We start from the raw sequence: 18,431 nt of genomic DNA, 5'->3' as shown, positions 1-18,431 counted from the left end.
TTGAAGTCAAGTGAGACTGATGCTTTTGGGATTACAAACCAACACAAAACTGAGGCACAATACCACTCAATGGGCAGTGTAGATTTAATTGACACCTTGGTTTGGCTATTAAATCAAATCCAACTGCTAATGAACCCTAACTTAACCCAGACATGACAAATTAGAACACATTAAATGAACACCTTTTTGACATCAGATTACCAGAGTCCCAACAAATAACAAGCAAGACAATAATAATAAAAAAAAGAAAGTAGGGGAAAAGGGCCCATCAATATACGCAGTTTGTGAAAGACTGACGTGAAGGGCGACTTGAACTGGCAGTATGAGAAGGTTCAGGATTGGCCGGCCGTCCTCAGAGCTTCTCCCAGATGGGTGTCCCCCTTCACAAACACTTTTTCGATTTCGCACCGTGGAACCCTACTTGACCAGAGGCCTGGTCTTATCGTCGTCGCCACACTCGTGGGCTTTGTACTTTTTTACCTCTGCCATATACTTTGACCAAGCATCGCTCTTGCCTGGCGTGCCCTGCAGGAGAGGAAACGCAAGGTGATTAAAATGTCAATAGTACAAAAAAAAAGAAGATGTTCAAACATCGTCCTCACTCACTTCCGTTTCATCTTTCTGCTTCTTTGCAACCATGCCGGTCTTTAGGAACACGCCGCCTCTGCGCTTCCCCACCTGGGTTAGGGGATAGAAGACTGAAACCGTTATAGGAGCCCTTGCAGGTGGACGGTCAATGAAGGAGACTACACCAGCGCAGAAGGTCTACATTTAGTTCCTTGTTGCACCACCAGCAAAACCATCACCAGGAGCATCCCTGCTCTTCACTGGTCTAGAAAAATTGCAAATTGCCACAATGTGTTCAGATAATATGGAAGGTTTTACACAAATCACTGGCAAGTGTGTGGGTGAAATACTACAGGCAAATACTGCTGAACTCTTGGCCATGATTTCAGGATGCAATAACTTTAGTGTCACAGTAAGCCTGTCAATCAGAGCATGGCGCTCCACTTTGGATGCGTGTTGAAATACTGCGATCATCTTACAACTGCCAAACCCCTTACAAAGCTCGTCACGGGAAGGGGCTTCTTTTCCACTGCTGTCTGTCCTTGCTCGGTGGCTCTCGCCTCTCCACCTGTTTGCGACGTCTCATTTTTCCTCTTCGCCGCCTCCGCCTCCATCTTCTTCTTGAACATCTCCATGAAGCTGCCGTCGTTGGCGAACGCGTTTCCCCCGGGCCCCGGGGCTTTGCTCGCTGCCGGGCTGCTGGAGGGGGACGCGGGGCTGCCGCAGCTGGAGTCGCCGCCGCTGCTGCTGCTGCTACTCGTGTGAGGGTTGCCATGCGCGCGCTTTGGATCCATGTTGCTGGGTGCAATGTCCGCAGGCGGCTCGAGGTAGGTGCGTGTCCGTTGTCGGCAAAAGTGTGGCTTTGTTGCCAAGTTGGCCTTGAATGAAAAACACTGCTAAAACGCTAGCAAGACGGGCTGGACCCCACCCGCTATACGATACCCAAAACCCCGGACTCAGTCCACCTAAACGGCTACAGTCCGTTTGGGAAAAGAAAATGCGCGACCACACGGCTTCAGCCCTCTGGAGCTCACCGTCCCCACAAAAACAAAAGCAGGCGCTGGTCCGGCAGCTAACGAGGCTAACGCGGCGGGCTAAAGTCCGGTATGGCGACGCCTTTACAGACGAACAAACTCCACTTGAACCTCCAATTCATGTGTGAGACGTGTCCCAGTACGACGACACGGCAAAGGTGTAGCACAAACTCCAAATACCTGCACCAAAGTCTAAGCCGTTCGCCGAATTTACGCTCGCTTTACGCTAACTTCAGCCGTCTAACGCTTGCTGTCGGCCATGTTTGGTTTTCCCCCAGTGACGTCACGTTGCGGCGCCCCCTGCTGTGCCAGAAGTGAACCGGATATTAAGGAATCGTTACTGACGGCTGAGACTACTGTCGTGCTTTGTTGGGTTTAATCATTCAGACATGTTCATATCTGTAGATTAATACTTGTGCCTCACGTCAAATGCTGTTATCCACTTTATGTGTAATCCCAGATAGTTATCCCTTATTTTACGGAAGCCTTAAACTATGTTATTTGTATCATTGTTATCCAGAGATCACGAGATGAAACTATGTCTAGTTAAAAAAATAAAATAAGGGTAAGAGTACATACAAATTATATATATGGATATAAGATGAAATGTATTATATTCCAAAACATGTTGCCTGTGATTAGAATGACAATACCACACAATTGCAAGATAAATGTCTTAAATTATAATAAGGAATTATAATCCCGACTACATCAATAAATAAAACAAAGCATTTGTGTTACTGTTTTAAAGAGATTTTCCATAGTAAAAGAAATTTCTAAATAATTGAGGTGCTATAAAAACATGTTGTTCAATACATGCTGACAATGATTGACACATTTGGTTTCAGGACATATAAACATTGAAATTACTTAGATCTGAAAAGAAATGTCTCCATTTGAAATGGTAGAAATGTCAGACTTTTACTTTGGGAAATTTCGACTTACTAAATTATATATGAGTATGGTTATGAACGGCTCTATATAAAATGTGTCTTTATATATATTAGTAAATTTAATCGAATTATACTATGACTGTTTTATGGTATACTATACTATACTTTTTTTAATGACATTAAAAAAATTATTAATGACTTTAACAGGGAATTGCAGAGTTGGACCCAAACACAGACTTACAACCTGAGAGCTTAAGGGGAGTCATGGTAACGGCTGATGGGAAGCAGGAAGCAGTGGGCAGTTAAATCCAAAACATTGGCACCCGAAAACTAGAACAAACTAAACCACAAGGAATAACGGATCTTATTATTGTTTAGTCGTCTTGTATTTTGGCTTTCTCTCTCTCTCACCTTTCAGAGACGCAGTCAAACAACATCTGTTAGACAGACAGAACCTGACTGCAGGAGAGCAGGTGGAAGGAGGAAGGAACAAAAGGGGGAGGGGGATGAGGGGCAAACATTTCATCAATAAGTGTGACTGTATAAGACTATGTTGCACTATCTTTCTGGGTCAGACCTCCTAACCATTTGTGGGGTGGAGCTCTGGTCATTCAATTGAATTATTGCAGGTTTCTATTTAATAAAAGCTTAAAAACATTTAAGTGTGTTTGGCATCACACTTGTTTTCTCTAAAGGAGATTGAAAAGCTTAATTTCCATTAAACTTTGAAGATTCTGATTAATGATACACAGGTATGTTGGATGCCATAAGACTTAATTGATCGCCTGGGAGAAATTCACAAGCGTGTGTCAACTGTAAGGCTGTATAAATGTAACTTATCCCCAACATTTTGTTAAATAACTGTCTTGCATTTGATTATAGTTTATTCGAGTGTAAAAATATTGTACATGCATTTATATAAATGTAAATATATATATATATATATTAAAAAAAGCAAATTTCTCTAATATTATAACATTTAATTATATTATTAGAACCCACATTACTGTACCAAAGATCAAACGCATGTTATCACAACTTTGTTCAAAGCTTTTTTGTCAAAGTTGAGAATTCAATTCAATTCAATTCAGTTTATTTTGTATAGCCCAATATCACAAATTACAAATTTGCCTCAGAGGGCTTTACAATCTGTACACATACGACATCCCTGTCCCAGGACCTCACATCGAATCAGGAAAAACTCCCCAAAAATAACCTTTCACAGGGAAAAAAGGAAAGAAACCTTCAGGAGAGCAACAGAGGAGGATCCCTCTCCCCGGATGGACAGAAGCAATAGATGTCATGTGTACAGAATGAACAGCATTTACAAAGTTACATAAACATATTACATGAATATGACAATGTATGAATGGAACTCCAATCCATGAAACAGAAGGAGGTAGAGAGGAGGGGGCGGGGCATCAGCAGGGCCAAGGTGGGAGGCCGGCTCACCAGGCATCAGACACCTCCAGGTCCAATGGACCCTATGAGACGTGAAGTCACAACGACTCCGGGGAGGAAGCAGAGTTAATAAGGTGCAATGGAGAGATGTAAATGTATCCATAAGGAGAGAGAGAAGAGGAGAGAGGTGCTCAGTGTATCCTAAAACATCCCCCAGCAGCCTATAAGCCTATAGCAGCATATCAAGGGGCTCGACCAGGGCAAACCTGATTCAGCCCTAACTATAAGCACTATCAAACAGGAAAGTCTTAAGTCTATTCTTGAATGAGGTGACTGTGTCTGAAGAAGGACTTAACTCTGGTCCAACAAATAGTGAGCTGCTAAGAACATGTGTGACATGTGGGCTGGGGCAGTGGTTCTTCACTGGCCTGGCTGGGACCCCTCATCACCCCTGAATGACAAGCAGTCACCCAAATCGAGGAACATTTTCAACTTCTCAAATTGAATTAATGAAAAGATGGTGCAGTTTGAACCTGAGATAGTAAAGAATATCTAAAACTAGTTAGGAATATTCCCTTTTACAGTCAATTATAAACCAAAAAGTGCATCTTAAGGACACAAGGTAACACAACATGCATAACAATTCAGTAACTTCAGACTTTAAAAAAATACTCAACAGTACTTTCATGCACAAACATGAAATAGCAAAGTCTAGTGAGAAGTAGTTTAAAGCCTCAAAAGATGTGACTTATGGCTCACTCACTGAATCTATGACAACCAACGTTGCACAACAAGTCAGTGTCTTGAAGAGCAGCTTTTATCCACAAACTCAAAATAAATTAAACAAAAAGTGTATACAACATTAACTGTTCTTCTGATTACCTTATTAGTAGGTAGATACTGAAAAACATTAAGCAACACTAACTTCAACCTTAGTTGACATAGATCTGAGTCTGGATGAATTCATAATGGGAGAACTGGGGATGTTTTTTCAATCCACAGACGCGTCTGTGATTAACGCGTCATTTCCGCCGGGCGCGTGAATGACGCGACGCAAAACATGCGCTTCATTCACGCACGCCAATTTTTTTTTACGTTACAGCCAATCAGCGTTGAGATGGTCCGACTGACGTCATGCTGTTGTTGAATCAGAAACTATAGAGGATGAGTTTATAGTCTGGAAGCGGCCGTCATCCAGACGCAGCTCCTGGAGAAGCTGTGTGCGGCTACGGATTATATATATATATTACACACACAATATGAACAGACGGAAATCAGCTGTAGAAAACATTACCTTCAAAAAAAAAAAAGGCACAGGATTTTTTCTTATCAGATTAGACAGTTGAAAGAGCTTTGTATAACTTTTATTGGCACCAGTCAGTCATCCATAACAGCATCAGTGTTAGACATTGTAAAAAAAGTAAGTAAAACTATTACACCAGTTGAGGAATTAACAGTTATGTAGTGGTAGTGTGCCATTTATAAATTCCTTAGTTTATTCAGTTAGGAAAAAGTAGCCTGGAAGGAATCAGGGCATCACTTGGTTGAACCGAGGGGACTAGAAAAGCCGATGAGGAAAAAAAAAAAAAAACCTCTTTTGACTGTTGAATTTAGGAAGTCGTTTATGAACATGTACACATTACAAGAGAGTTAGGATTAGCCAGATTTAAGAGTTATCCAGCAATTTAACTAGCATAGTTTGATCAGAGTGTGTAAACACTAGAGCCTGCGTAACAGATGCAGATCAGACGCCACAGTCCAGCTCAAAATGTTTATTCAGATTAGGAACGGATCAGAAACATTCAGTCACAGTAGTCGTAATAAAGGTCACAAGAGATTTATAGGTCATGAGGGCAAAGTCATGACCTATGAATCGCCTTGCTTAAATGACATTTAAAATAAAAACAGTGACACCAGAACTTGTTGACTCGTTACATTTAGCAGATCTGATGTAAATGTACGCTCACTGGACCCGGACACATTTCCACTCCAGGCTCGACCCTGCGACTTGGCACATTTAGCTCTTGCTCGCCAGGGTGTGCTTGTCGAACAGGTACTCCGCCATCTTGTTCTTGCTGGCGTCCATGCGGGAGAGGTTGGAGATGTAGTCACCAAGCTTCTTAATGGCCTTCACCTGCTCGTTTAGGTAGTTGGTCTCCAGGAAGTTACACATCTGAGAACCGGGACGAGAGAGATTTTACTCCACGCACAGACAACTCATACAAGCTTGTGGTTCAGCAGGGACCCTCTTTGGAAGCCCTCTCAGCAACAACTCAAACTTACATGTGGGTCTCCGTGTTGCGAAGCCAGTTTGTTCAGGTCCAGCAGGGCCTGGTTGACATTCTTCTCCAGCTGCAGGGCACACTGCATGGCCTCCAGCCCGCTTCCCCACTCATCGCGGTCTGGTTTCTACAGAAGGAAATAAGTCAATTATAGCAGACTGAACGGTCACTACATTAATGATGCGTGCGGCAGTCTCCAGTCTGTACAGACCTTGAGGTCCTGGAGGAAGATGCGTCCTCCCCGGTGGTTCTGGAAGGCCAGCAGCTTATCGGCGTGCCCCCTCTCCTCGTCGCTGTTCTCCTTGAAGAAATGAGCGAAGCCTTCGAGGGCCACATCATCACGGGAGAAGTAAAAGGCCTGTAAAAGGAGGGAAGGCAGAGGTTAGAAACACGGTTATTAGCCGAAGTCACATCATTTAAAAAAAAAAAGGTTGTGACAAACAGTAGTTATGCAGCCAAGTATTAGTCAGCCACATGAGTCATTATTTCAGAAGGTCTAGTCGGATAGAACACAAGCATCGAGTTTGGAGAGGGTAAAATATATTTTTAAAAGGCAGCATAAGTACAAGCAGCATATTGGACTCGATGTGGTGGTAGGGGATAAGACTCCATATCTGGCAATCAGATAAAGTGAGGAATGCTGAAAACAACCAGCATGCGCCACTCAAGTACGGCAACACTGCGTTACTTATAAAACTATACACGATACCATTAAATAGCTATTGTACTTTACTTAGTTAACATGTCGGTCAGCCAATGTTTTTTGTAAACAATATAAGCAGATAATTATCAAACATAGATACGTACTAAGATTAAAGTAAATGTCTCTCTCACCATGGACGTGTAAGTGTAGGAGGCAAACAGCTCCATGTTGACCATCCGGTTGACGGCGGCCTCGCAGTCGCGGTGGTAGTTCTGACGCACCTGAGACTCCATTTTACTGGCGTTTCTTGAGGGGTTTCGGTTCTTTTTTCTTAGCAAATGGGTACAAAAATAAAGCTTCACAGCGACTTGTTTCTCAGTGGTGTTCAAGTAGTAAAGTTTGTGCTCGTGTCCGGATTCAGGCTGGCTGAAGTAATAGTCCGCGGGACGAAGTTCCGTTCAAACACTGTTGAAGCAAGAACTACTTGTGTGAAATGGAAGATGCTCCCCTCCCTGGTATTTATACTCGTGCCAGAGCACGTGACACGCGGAACGACGCGTTTCCGCCAATCACTGACAGCCAATGAAATTGCAGCATTACTAACGTTGTCCAAGGTGCTGAAAAGCCACTGTTTTCAGCACCTTGGCCTCAAATATCCTGAGACAGAGGTTCGAGTCTCAGTTGGGCCAAAGCCACACATCAACGATGACGAGCTATTTATTAATCAAGATCCTACTTTGCTGTTTACTGATTGTCACTGGTTACAATGGTTTAATGCACTTATTGTAAGTCGCTTTGGATAAAAGCGTCAGCTAAATGACATGTAATGTAATAATGTAATGTCACTATATCCTAGTGGCAGACTACGTATATAAGTACTTGACTTATTTATCCGAATCCGAATCCGAATCAGCTTCAGCTTTATTGGCCATTCATGTGTGGAATTTGACTCCGGTTACACGTACGCTCTCCTCGTACGTACATATTTAAATGACAATATAACAGGATACATATAAAGACATTAAAGACAACAATAGCAACATGTATGTACAATATAAACAACAACAGTGAAATGGGGATGTAGCGCAGAAAGTGGTGCTAGTGCAAGTAGCGCAGATGGAGGTGTCTGATTAATTGTTTAACAGAGTGACGGCCAGAGGGAAGAAGCTGTTCCTGTGTCTGGTGGTTTTGGCGTACAGTGCTCTGTAGCGTCTACCAGAGGGGAGGAGTTGGAACAGCTTGTGTCCAGGGTGTGAAGGGTCTGCAGTGATCTTTCCAGCCCGCTTCCTGACTCTGGAGGTGTACAAGTCCAGGATGGAGGGCAGGCTGGAACCAATAGTTCTCTCTGCAGACCTGACTATGCGTTGTAGTCTGTCTCTGTCCTGTTTGGTGGCCGATCCAAACCACACAGTGATGGAAGAACAGAGAACAGACTGGATGATGGCGGAGTAGAACTATTGGCTATTGACATATTATATTACACTTTTCCTTCCGACTCATGGCTAACTTGTATGTTTATGCAACCGTCATTTACACATTAACACATTAACACATTAAATATTGTCACATCTCGTAAGAAAAGAAAACTGCAACATCTTCATTACCCACCTAATTAAAATAAATATGATTGAAATTCAGTTTCTACGAACTAATGCTGGAGTCTCGTCCACTACTTTGTCTGTTTGATGGTTACCTGGATCTGTCTGAGGCCCGGGAGTCGTACTGGGATTCACGTCTGGTTTGACAGCAGAATCTGCAGGAGGGCGTGGAGGAAACTGAAGCAGCTTGAGGGGTGCCATTGAGGATGACTGGGCAGTGGGCGCGCTGCTTTGAGGAGGTGGATTCAGGGCCGGGCAGAGTCTGTCTCGGTCCTTTGCTGGTCCCAGTCCAAAGGAACTTGGCGGTAACCAGGCTCAATGTACTGTAGGCCAAACATCTCTCCAGTGTCTTTACTAGAGAAATGGGACGTGTCCCAACACCCGTTCAGAGACTGTGTTGAACTGGGCCATTAATGCAGGATCAGCGTGGAGGTGAATACTAGGCTGTTTCAAGTCCACCGTGCCACAGTCATCCCCTGAACATGAAACGGCTCTGGGGAAGTTTGTGTTCCAGTGACCCACTGCTCCTGGTCGAAGTAATAACCCTCCTCCTGGAATGTGCCTCTGGTGGGGATCATATTTTGACGATACACAAAAACTACTGTTAGTAAAGGCAGAAAGTATCTTTACGTCACCTGATTTTTATCAGGCAAATCCAATGAAACAGACTTTTTCTAACATTATTATATAAACAATATACTTCATACACGTGTTTATGTTGGAATGGGTTAATACTCCCTAGGATGTAACCTAGGCAGGGGAAGCAACATGACACACTTCAAACACATGCAATCCGGTGTTAGTAACACAGCAGTTTCACATGTATATGTTTTAATCCATATAAGAAAACAAAGACTGCTACGTACCCTCATCATGACTGGGATCAATTCATAGTCACTGGGACAATAAGTGATACACCAAAAGACAAACATGACCAGAACATGGTCAACATGAGACGGGATGATACAAGTCATCTTCATGTGGGATAAGAATCCATGGTCCAGTCGTGTCGGTCACCGGCGTTTTGGGTTAAAAACTTCTTTCTGTTCCCAAAGGCTGTCGTTGTCTGGCAGATGATGAGGATAAGGATGATGCAAAAACAGCTGTTAAACACAAACAAAACAATATCATATATGCTGAATAGAATACACGATTAATAGCAAATCAGAGGAACTGTAAATTATTTTGAATCTTCAGCTAGTAGAAACAAAGAAATAAAAGCCACCAAATGTTTACTCACAGCTCTGCACATGTTGCTTGGAAGGAGAGATACTGAGCATCTCTCTCTCCAGCTCTTCATCTTCATCCATCACTGGCATTGTTTTAATATCAGATATTAATAGGTAGTCTTTATGGAAAGCAGGACATAGGAGGTTAGTACAGCAGACTAACATCTGATATAATGTGTGTATGTTAAGTGCCTGTTTTTCTGTATGCCTGGGTTTCTTGAGCCACACAATTTACATTTCAATGGCAGCCCCCCCCCCCCCCATCCCCATCCCATCCCATCCCAAACACACATCAGAATATGATTATACTGTGTAATAAATAACTTTATCCCATTCTGGTGTTCTGATTTTAACAGTGGTGATGAAAGTTTACACATCTTGTAAAACAAAATATCTGAATACCACCACATGGTGTAAATACTCTTTAACAAGTATAAGTTAGAGTATTTAACGTATCCTTATTAGAGTCTTGCATTAAAATAAATGATTAGAGTAAAAGTACTAAAGTTTACCATCAAACGAACAAGCACGTTCATCACGTGACGTGATTCAAAAGAAACCCCGGGACGCTCCGTTCATAGTTTGCTGTTCTTTCACAGTGTATGTAAAGTAATATCCACAGTATTTATATGTTTGTTGACTGACGTACAGTAGAGAACGCTTTATCATGTATTTGAATAGAAAGTCACGTTAACATGTACTTCCGGTGATACAGGCGACCCTGTTAACTGGCGACTTTTCACGTATAACGTTAGCAGTCTTCGTGAATGCCGCTTGGTTTAAGTTTGTAATGAAGTGTCAACCCCCTTCATACACAATAGTATATACTATACAAATTTTAAACAATGGGGCATTCACGAGTGCAGCTAGGTTATGTGTTATCTTCCTCCTTTCAACAGCTGTCTGTAACTACGACAACAAAGGACGCGTTGGTTCAAAGTGGCCAGTTAACACGGTCGCTTATTAAACCGTAACACCGGCCAAAAAAACCCTGATAAAGTCACACAAGGATAAACAAAACAGAAGGCTCTTTTGACTGTTGGATTCAGGAAAAGTGTAGTTGTTCATGTACACATTACAAGGGAGTTACGATTAGCCAGATTTAAGAGTTATCCAGCAATTTAACTAGCACAGTTTGATCAGAGTGTATAAACACTAGAGGCTGCGTAACAGATGCAGATCAGACGCCACAGTCCAGCTCAACATTTTTTATTCAGATTAGGAATAGAAACATTCAGTTACAGTAATCGTAATAAATGTCACACAAGAGATTTATAGGTCATGAGGGCAAAGTCATGACCTATGAATTGCCTTGCTTAAATGACATTTAAAACAAAAACAGTGACACCACCAGAACATACAAGAACTTGTTGACTTTACATTTAGCAGATCTGATGTAAATGTAGGCTCACTGGACCCGGCCACATTTCCACTCCAGGCTCGACCCTGCGACTTGGCACATTTAGCTCTTGCTTGCCAGGGTGTGCTTGTCGAACAGGTACTCCGCCAGCTTGTTCTTGCTGGCGTCCATGCGGGAGAGGTTCGAGATGTAGTCACCGAGCTTCTTAATGGCCTCCACCTGCTCGTTTAGGTAGTTGGTCTCCAGGAAGTCACACATCTGAGAACCGGGACGAGAGAGAGATTTTACTCCATGCACAGACAACTCATACAAGCTTGTGGTTCAGCCGGGACCCTCTTTGGAAGCCCTCTCAGCACCAACTCAAACTTACATGTGGGTCTCCGTGTTGCGAAGCCAGTTTGTGCAGGTCCAGCAGGGCCTGGTTGACGTTCTTCTCCAGCTGCAGGGCACACTGCATGGCCTCCAGCCCGCTTCCCCACTCATCGCGGTCTGGTTTCTACAGAGGGAAATAAGTCAATTATAGCAGACTGAACGGTCACTACATTAATGATGCGTGCGGCAGTCTCCAGTCTGTACAGACCTTGAGGTCCTGGAGGAAGATGCGTCCTCCCCGGTGGTTCTGGAAGGCCAGCAGCTTATCGGCGTGCCCCCTCTCCTCGTCGCTGTTCTCCTTGAAGAAATGAGCGAAGCCTTCGAGGGCCACATCATCACGGGAGAAGTAAAAGGCCTGTAAAGGAGGGAAGGCAGAGGTTAGAAACAGTTATTAGCAGAAGTCACACATCATTTTTTTAAAAAAAAAGAAAAAAAAAGGTTGTGACAAACAGTAGTTATGCAGCCAAGTATTAGTCAGCCACATGAGTCATTATTTCAGAAGGTCTAGTCGGTTAGAACACAAGCATCGAGTTTGGAGAGGGTAAAATATATTTTAAAAAGGCAGCATAAGTACAAGCAGCATATTGGACTCGATGTGGTGGTAGGGGATAAGACTCCATATCTGGCAATCAGATAAAGTGAGGAATGCTGAAAACAACCAGCATGCGCCACTCAAGTACGGCAACACTGCGTTACTTATAAAACTATACACGATACCATTAAATAGCTATGGTACTTTACTTAGTTAACATGTCGGTCAGCCAATGTTTTTTGTAAACAATATAAGCAGATAATTATCAAACATAGATACGTACTAAGATTAAAGTAAATGTCTCTCTCACCATGGACGTGTAAGTGTAGGAGGCAAACAGCTTCATGTTGACCATCCGGTTGACGGCGGCCTCGCAGTCGCGGTGGTAGTTCTGACGCACCTGAGACTCCATTTTACTGGCGTTTCTTGAGGGGTTTCGGTTCTTTTTTCTTAGCAAATGGGTACAAAAATAAAGCTTCACAGCGACTTGTTTCTCAGTGGTGTTCAAGTAGTAAAGTTTGTGCTCGTGTCCGGATTCAGGCTGGCTGAAGTAATAGTCCGCGGGACGAAGTTCCGTTCAAACACTGTTGAAGCAAGAACTACTTGTGTGAATTGGAAGATGCTCCCCTCCCTGGTATTTATACTCGTGCCAGAGCACGTGACACGCGGAACGACGCGTTTCCGCCAATCACTGACAGCCAATGAAATTGCAGCATTACTAACGTTGTCCAAGGTGCTGAAAAGCCACTGTTTTCAGCACCTTGGCCTCAAATATCCTGAGACAGAGGTTCGAGTCTCAGTTGGGCCAAAGCCACACATCAACGATGACGAGCTATTTATTAATCAAGATCCTACTTTGCTGTTTACTGATTGTCACTGGTTACAATGGTTTAATGCACTTATTGTAAGTCGCTTTGGATAAAAGCGTCAGCTAAATGACATGTAATGTAATAATGTAATGTCACTATATCCTAGTGGCAGACTACGTATATAAGTACTTGACTTATTTATCCGAATCCGAATCCGAATCAGCTTCAGCTTTATTGGCCATTCATGTGTGGAATTTGACTCCGGTTTCACGTACGCTCTCCTCGTACGTACAAATTTAAATGACAAATAACAGGATAAATATAAAGACATTAAAGACAACAATAGCAACATGTATGTACAATATAAACAACAACAGTGAAATGGGGATGTAGTGCAGAAAGTGGTGATAGTGCAAGTAGTGCAGATGGAGGTGATTAATTGTTCAACAGCGTGACGGCCAGTGGGAAGAAGCTGTTCCTGTGTCTGGTGGTTTTGGCGTACAGTGCTCTGTAGCGTCTACCAGAGGGGAGGAGTTGGAACAGCTTGTGTCCAGGGTGTGAAGGGTCTGCAGTGATCTTTCCAGCCCGCTTCCTGACTCTGGAGGTGTACAAGTCCAGGATGGAGGGCAGGCTGGAACCAATAGTTCTCTCTGCAGACCTGACTATGCGTTGTAGTCTGTCTCTGTCCTGTTTGGTGGCCGATCCAAACCACACAGTGATGGAAGAACAGAGAACAGACTGGATGATGGCGGAGTAGAACTATTGGCTATTGACATATTATATTACACTTTTCCTTCCGACTCATGGCTAACTTGTATGTTTATGCAACCGTCATTTACACATTAACACATTAACACATTAAATATTGTCACATCTCGTAAGAAAAGAAAACTGCAACATCTTCATTACCCACCTAATTAAAATAAATATGATTGAAATTCAGTTTCTACGAACTAATGCTGGAGTCTCGTCCACTACTTTGTCTGTTTGATGGTTACCTGGATCTGTCTGAGGCCCGGGAGTCGTACTGGGATTCACGTCTGGTTTGACAGCAGAATCTGCAGGAGGGCGTGGAGGAAACTGAAGCAGCTTGAGGGGTGCCATTGAGGATGACTGGGCAGTGGGCGCGCTGCTTTGAGGAGGTGGATTCAGGGCCGGGCAGAGTCTGTCTCGGTCCTTTGCTGGTCCCAGTCCAAAGGAACTTGGTGGTAACCAGGCTCAATGTACTGTAGGCCAAACATCTCTCCAGTGTCTTTACTAGAGAAATGGGACGTGTCCCAACACCCGTTCAGAGACTGTGTTGAACTGGGCCATTAATGCAGGATCAGCGTGGAGGTGAATACTAGGCTGTTTCAAGTCCACCGTGCCACAGTCATCCCCTGAACATGAAACGGCTCTGGGGAAGTTTGTGTTCCAGTGACCCACTGCTCCTGGTCGAAGTAATAACCCTCCTCCTGGAATGTGCCTCTGGTGGGGATCATATTTTGACGATACACAAAAACTACTGTTAGTAAAGGCAGAAAGTATCTTTACGTCACCTGATTTTTATCAGGCAAATCCAATGAAACAGACTTTTTCTAACATTATTATATAAACAATATACTTCATACACGTGTTTATGTTGGAATGGGTTAATACTCCCTAGGATGTAACCTAGGCAGGGGAAGCAACATGACACACTTCAAACACATGCAATCCGGTGTTAGTAACACAGCAGTTTCACATGTATATGTTTTAATCCATATAAGAAAACAAAGACTGCTACGTACCCTCATCATGACTGGGATCAATTCATAGTCACTGGGACAATAAGTGATACACCAAAAGACAAACATGACCAGAACATGGTCAACATGAGACGGGATGATACAAGTCATCTTCATGTGGGATAAGAATCCATGGTCCAGTCGTGTCGGTCACCGGCGTTTTGGGTTAAAAACTTCTTTCTGTTCCCAAAGGCTGTCGTTGTCTGGCAGATGATGAGGATAAGGATGATGCAAAAACAGCTGTTAAACACAAACAAAACAATATCATATATGCTGAATAGAATACACGATTAATAGCAAATCAGAGGAACTGTAAATTATTTTGAATCTTCAGCTAGTAGAAACAAAGAAATAAAAGCCACCAAATGTTTACTCACAGCTCTGCACATGTTGCTTGGAAGGAGAGATACTGAGCATCTCTCTCTCCAGCTCTTCATCTTCATCCATCACTGGCATTGTTTTAATATCAGATATTAATAGGTAGTCTTTATGGAAAGCAGGACATAGGAGGTTAGTACAGCAGACTAACATCTGATATAATGTGTGTATGTTAAGTGCCTGTTTTTCTGTATGCCTGGGTTTCTTGAGCCACACAATTTACATTTCAATGGCAGCCCCCCCCCCCCATCCCCATCCCATCCCATCCCAAACACACATCAGAATATGATTATACTGTGTAATAAATAACTTTATCCCATTCTGGTGTTCTGATTTTAACAGTGGTGATGAAAGTTTACACATCTTGTAAAACAAAATATCTGAATACCACCACATGGTGTAAATACTCTTTAACAAGTATAAGTTAGAGTATTTAACGTATCCTTATTAGAGTCTTGCATTAAAATAAATGATTAGAGTAAAAGTACTAAAGTTTACCATCAAAACAAACACGTTCACCCCGGGACGCTCCGTTCATAGTTTGCTGTTCTTTCACTGAGTGTATGTAACGTAATATCCACAGTATTTATATGTTGGTTGACTGACGTACAGTAGAGAACGCTTTATCATGTATTTGAATAGAAAGTCACGTTAACATGTACTTCCGGTGATACAGGCGACCCTGTTAACTGGCGACTTTTCACGTATAACGTTAGCAGTCTTCGTGAATGCCGCTTGGTTTAAGTTTGTAATGAAGTGTCAACCCCCTTCATACACAATAGTATATACTATACAAATTTTAAACAATGGGGCATTCACGAGTGCAGCTAGGTTACGTGTTATCTTCCTCCTTTCAACAGCTGTCTGTAACTACGACAACAAAGGACGCGTTGGTTCAAAGTGGCCAGTTAACACGGTCGCTTATTAAACCGTAACACCGGCCAAAAAACCCTGATAAAGTCACACAAGGATAAACAAAACAGAAGGCTCTTTTGACTGTTGGATCCAGGAAAAGTGTAGTTGTTCATGTACACATTACAAGGGAGTTACGATTAGCCAGATTTAAGAGTTATCCAGCAATTTAACTAGCACAGTTTGATCAGTGTATAAACACTAGAGGCTGCGTAACAGATGCAGATCAGACGCCACAGTCCAGCTCAACATTTTTTTATTCAGATTAGGAACAGATCAGAAACATTCAGTTACAGTAGTCGTAATAAATGTCACACAAGAGATTTATTAGGTCATGAGGGCAATGTCATGACCTATGAATCGCCTTGCTTAAATGACATTTAAAACAAAAACAGTGACACCACCAGAACTTGTTGACTTTACATTTAGCAGATCTGATGTAAATGTAGGCTCACTGGACCCGGCGTGTCGGCCATATTTCCACTCCAGGCTCGACCCTGCGACTTGGCACATTTAGCTCTTGCTTGCCAGGGTGTGCTTGTCGAACAGGTACTCCGCCATCTTGTTCTTGCTGGCGTCCATGCGGGAGAGGTTGGAGATGTAGTCACCAAGCTTCTTAATGGCCTCCACCTGCTCGTTTAGGTAGTTGGTCTCCAGGAAGTCACACATCTGAGAACCGGGACGAGAGAGAGATTTTACTCCATGCACAGACAACTCATACAAGCTTGTGGTTCAGCCGGGACCCTCTTTGGAAGCCCTCTCAGCACCAACTCAAACTTACATGTGGGTCTCCGTGTTGCGAAGCCAGTTTGTGCAGGTCCAGCAGGGCCTGGTTGACGTTCTTCTCCAGCTGCAGGGCACACTGCATGGCCTCCAGCCCGCTTCCCCACTCATCGCGGTCTGGTTTCTACAGAGGGAAATAAGTCAATTATAGCAGACTGAACGGTCACTACATTAATGATGCGTGCGGCAGTCTCCAGTCTGTACAGACCTTGAGGTCCTGGAGGAAGATGCGTCCTCCCCGGTGGTTCTGGAAGGCCAGCAGCTTATCGGCGTGCCCCCTCTCCTCGTCGCTGTTCTCCTTGAAGAAATGAGCGAAGCCTTCGAGGGCCACATCATCACGGGAGAAGTAAAAGGCCTGTAAAGGAGGGACGGCAGAGGTTAGAAACAGTTATTAGCAGAAGTCACATCATTTTAAAAAAAAAAAGGTTGTGACAAACAGTAGTTATGCAGCCAAGTATTAGTCAGCCACATGAGTCATTATTTCAGAAGGTCTAGTCGGTTAGAACACAAGCATCGAGGGTAAAATATATTTTAAAAAGGCAGCATAAGTACAAGCAGCATATTGGACTCGATGTGGTGGTAGGGGATAAGACTCCATATCTGGCAATCAGATAAAGTGAGGAATGCTGAAAACAACCAGCATGCGCCACTCAAGTACGGCAACACTGCGTTACTTATAAAACTATACACGATACCATTAAATAGCTATGGTACTTTACTTAGTTAACATGTCGGTCAGCCAATGTTTTTTGTAAACAATATAAGCAGATAATTATCAGACATATATACGTACTAAGATTAAAGTAAATGTCTCTCTCACCATGGACGTGTAGGTGTAGGAGGCAAACAGCTCCATGTTGACCATCCGGTTGACGGCGGCCTCGCAGTCGCGGTGGTAGTTCTGACGCACCTGAGACTCCATTTTACTGGCGTTTCTTGAGGGGTTTCGGTTCTTTTTTCTTAGCAAATCGGTACAAAAATAAAGCTTCACAGCGACTTGTTTCTCAGTGGTGTTCAAGTAGTAACGTTTGTGCTCGTGTCCGGATTCAGGCTGGCTGAAGTAATAGTCCGCGGGACGAGGGAAGAAGTTCCGTTCAAACACTGTTGAAGCAAGAACTACTTGTGTGAAATGGAAGATGCTCCCCTCCCTGGTATTTATACTCGTGCCAGAGCACGTGACACGCGGAACGTCACGAGGCGTTTCCGCAAATCACTGAGCTCGGATAACACACATGAGGTGCTGTACTCCCCGCCCCCCCCCCTACCCCCGCCCAGCTTCCTCATTCGTGGAAATCCAAGTTTTCATATCCCATTGATTGATTCACACCTGCAATGACGAAGCACTTTTGCTCAAAAGACAATAGAGCGCATCATAGTTTGAATTAAAATTAAAATACAGAATTGGTTGAGTGTGCAATTTATGTGTGTAAAAATAATTGGCCCTTTATGTAAGAGTATTCAGGTTTTTCTATCTTTTCTTTCAGTTTTTATGAAGGGGAAATATCTTCCCCTGTTATTGTATTAACTACAATACATCCAACCTTATTAAAAGATAAATTGTGTCCAATCTGTTTTTTGTTGTTTCCAAGTTGCAGAATAACTCATTCTACACTGAGTTCTGGTCTTGCCTTCGCTCTACAAACCGACCCAGCACTGGATAGTTGGCCAATACTCCCCATATGTCCATTTATCAATATATCAATAGCCCATCTATAGACCGCCATAGGCCATGGCTATGTATTTAACTTTGGCCCTATACAGCCCAACTTGTTCTATCTCGTAATACAATACATCTAAAAACTGCTGACATTGTCTTTTCGACCAATGTTTTTATCTTTTATTACATTACTCAATACCACAGCACTGTTGCGA

General features: G+C 43.1%; 4 protein-coding genes and 2 long non-coding RNA genes across 8 annotated transcripts; all 6 read right to left on the bottom strand.

The window, feature by feature from the left end:
- Positions 1-50: 50 nt before the first annotated feature.
- On the bottom strand, positions 51-1,897 carry trir (telomerase RNA component interacting RNase). Of its 2 annotated transcripts, none has more exons than XM_034538728.1 (3): positions 1,047-1,897; positions 607-678; positions 51-525 (listed from the first exon to the last, which is right to left on the bottom strand). In XM_034538728.1, the coding sequence occupies exons 1-3, from the start codon at positions 1,359-1,361 to the stop codon at positions 418-420; spliced, it is 495 nt and encodes a 164-aa protein (XP_034394619.1). In that variant the 5' UTR covers positions 1,362-1,897; the 3' UTR covers positions 51-417. The 2 variants fall into 2 exon arrangements, with proteins under 2 accessions (XP_034394619.1, XP_034394620.1); XM_034538729.1 differs by having other exon boundaries at positions 1,065-1,897.
- Positions 1,898-5,244: 3,347 nt separating this feature from the next.
- Positions 5,245-7,319, bottom strand: LOC117735191 (ferritin, liver middle subunit-like). Its single transcript, XM_034539677.1, has 4 exons — positions 7,012-7,319; positions 6,389-6,535; positions 6,179-6,304; positions 5,245-6,068 (listed from the first exon to the last, which is right to left on the bottom strand). The coding sequence occupies exons 1-4, from the start codon at positions 7,111-7,113 to the stop codon at positions 5,913-5,915; spliced, it is 531 nt and encodes a 176-aa protein (XP_034395568.1). The 5' UTR covers positions 7,114-7,319; the 3' UTR covers positions 5,245-5,912.
- An 853-nt stretch (positions 7,320-8,172) lies between these two features.
- LOC117735239 lies at positions 8,173-9,882 on the bottom strand. Its single transcript, XR_004609867.1, has 4 exons — positions 9,659-9,882; positions 9,285-9,521; positions 8,514-8,982; positions 8,173-8,202 (listed from the first exon to the last, which is right to left on the bottom strand). It is a non-coding gene; the product is annotated as an uncharacterized LOC117735239 (long non-coding RNA).
- A 958-nt stretch (positions 9,883-10,840) lies between these two features.
- On the bottom strand, positions 10,841-12,513 carry LOC117734513 (ferritin, liver middle subunit-like). 2 transcript variants are annotated; one of them, XM_034538566.1, is made up of 4 exons: positions 12,195-12,513; positions 11,588-11,734; positions 11,378-11,503; positions 10,841-11,265 (listed from the first exon to the last, which is right to left on the bottom strand). In XM_034538566.1, the coding sequence occupies exons 1-4, from the start codon at positions 12,321-12,323 to the stop codon at positions 11,110-11,112; spliced, it is 558 nt and encodes a 185-aa protein (XP_034394457.1). In that variant the 5' UTR covers positions 12,324-12,513; the 3' UTR covers positions 10,841-11,109. The 2 variants fall into 2 exon arrangements, with proteins under 2 accessions (XP_034394457.1, XP_034394458.1); XM_034538567.1 differs by having other exon boundaries at positions 12,222-12,513.
- An 864-nt stretch (positions 12,514-13,377) lies between these two features.
- Positions 13,378-15,087, bottom strand: LOC117734512. Its single transcript, XR_004609811.1, has 4 exons — positions 14,864-15,087; positions 14,490-14,726; positions 13,719-14,187; positions 13,378-13,407 (listed from the first exon to the last, which is right to left on the bottom strand). It is a non-coding gene; the product is annotated as an uncharacterized LOC117734512 (long non-coding RNA).
- Positions 15,088-16,015: 928 nt separating this feature from the next.
- fthl27 (ferritin, heavy polypeptide-like 27) lies at positions 16,016-17,696 on the bottom strand. Its single transcript, XM_034538565.1, has 4 exons — positions 17,380-17,696; positions 16,768-16,914; positions 16,558-16,683; positions 16,016-16,445 (listed from the first exon to the last, which is right to left on the bottom strand). Exons 1-4 carry the CDS (start codon positions 17,479-17,481, stop codon positions 16,290-16,292), a joined length of 531 nt encoding a protein of 176 aa, XP_034394456.1. The 5' UTR covers positions 17,482-17,696; the 3' UTR covers positions 16,016-16,289.
- Positions 17,697-18,431: the final 735 nt, after the last annotated feature.

This window comes from Cyclopterus lumpus, chromosome 8, assembly GCF_009769545.1.
Source record: "Cyclopterus lumpus isolate fCycLum1 chromosome 8, fCycLum1.pri, whole genome shotgun sequence".
Lineage (NCBI taxonomy): Eukaryota > Metazoa > Chordata > Actinopteri > Perciformes > Cyclopteridae > Cyclopterus > Cyclopterus lumpus.
Note: the sequence above shows the minus strand (reverse complement) of the source record. Positions and strands in the feature narration are given on the sequence as shown.

Coding starts and splice junctions, on each gene's coding strand:
- trir (XM_034538728.1), bottom strand. CDS start 1,361: ATGGATCCAAAGCGCGCGCATGGCAACCCTCACACGAGTAGCAGCAGC. Junction 679..1,046: donor TTGTAAGGGGTTTGGCAGTT/GTAAGATGATCG, acceptor CCCCTAACCCAG/GTGGGGAAGCGCAGAGGCGG. Junction 526..606: donor AGCAGAAAGATGAAACGGAA/GTGAGTGAGGAC, acceptor CCTCTCCTGCAG/GGCACGCCAGGCAAGAGCGA.
- LOC117735191 (XM_034539677.1), bottom strand. CDS start 7,113: ATGGAGTCTCAGGTGCGTCAGAACTACCACCGCGACTGCGAGGCCGCC. Junction 6,305..6,388: donor TCTTCCTCCAGGACCTCAAG/GTCTGTACAGAC, acceptor TTCCTTCTGTAG/AAACCAGACCGCGATGAGTG. Junction 6,069..6,178: donor CGCAACACGGAGACCCACAT/GTAAGTTTGAGT, acceptor CCCGGTTCTCAG/ATGTGTAACTTCCTGGAGAC.
- LOC117734513 (XM_034538566.1), bottom strand. CDS start 12,323: ATGGAGTCTCAGGTGCGTCAGAACTACCACCGCGACTGCGAGGCCGCC. Junction 11,504..11,587: donor TCTTCCTCCAGGACCTCAAG/GTCTGTACAGAC, acceptor TTCCCTCTGTAG/AAACCAGACCGCGATGAGTG. Junction 11,266..11,377: donor CGCAACACGGAGACCCACAT/GTAAGTTTGAGT, acceptor CCCGGTTCTCAG/ATGTGTGACTTCCTGGAGAC.
- fthl27 (XM_034538565.1), bottom strand. CDS start 17,481: ATGGAGTCTCAGGTGCGTCAGAACTACCACCGCGACTGCGAGGCCGCC. Junction 16,915..17,379: donor CCTACACCTACACGTCCATG/GTGAGAGAGACA, acceptor CCTCCTTTACAG/GCCTTTTACTTCTCCCGTGA. Junction 16,684..16,767: donor TCTTCCTCCAGGACCTCAAG/GTCTGTACAGAC, acceptor TTCCCTCTGTAG/AAACCAGACCGCGATGAGTG.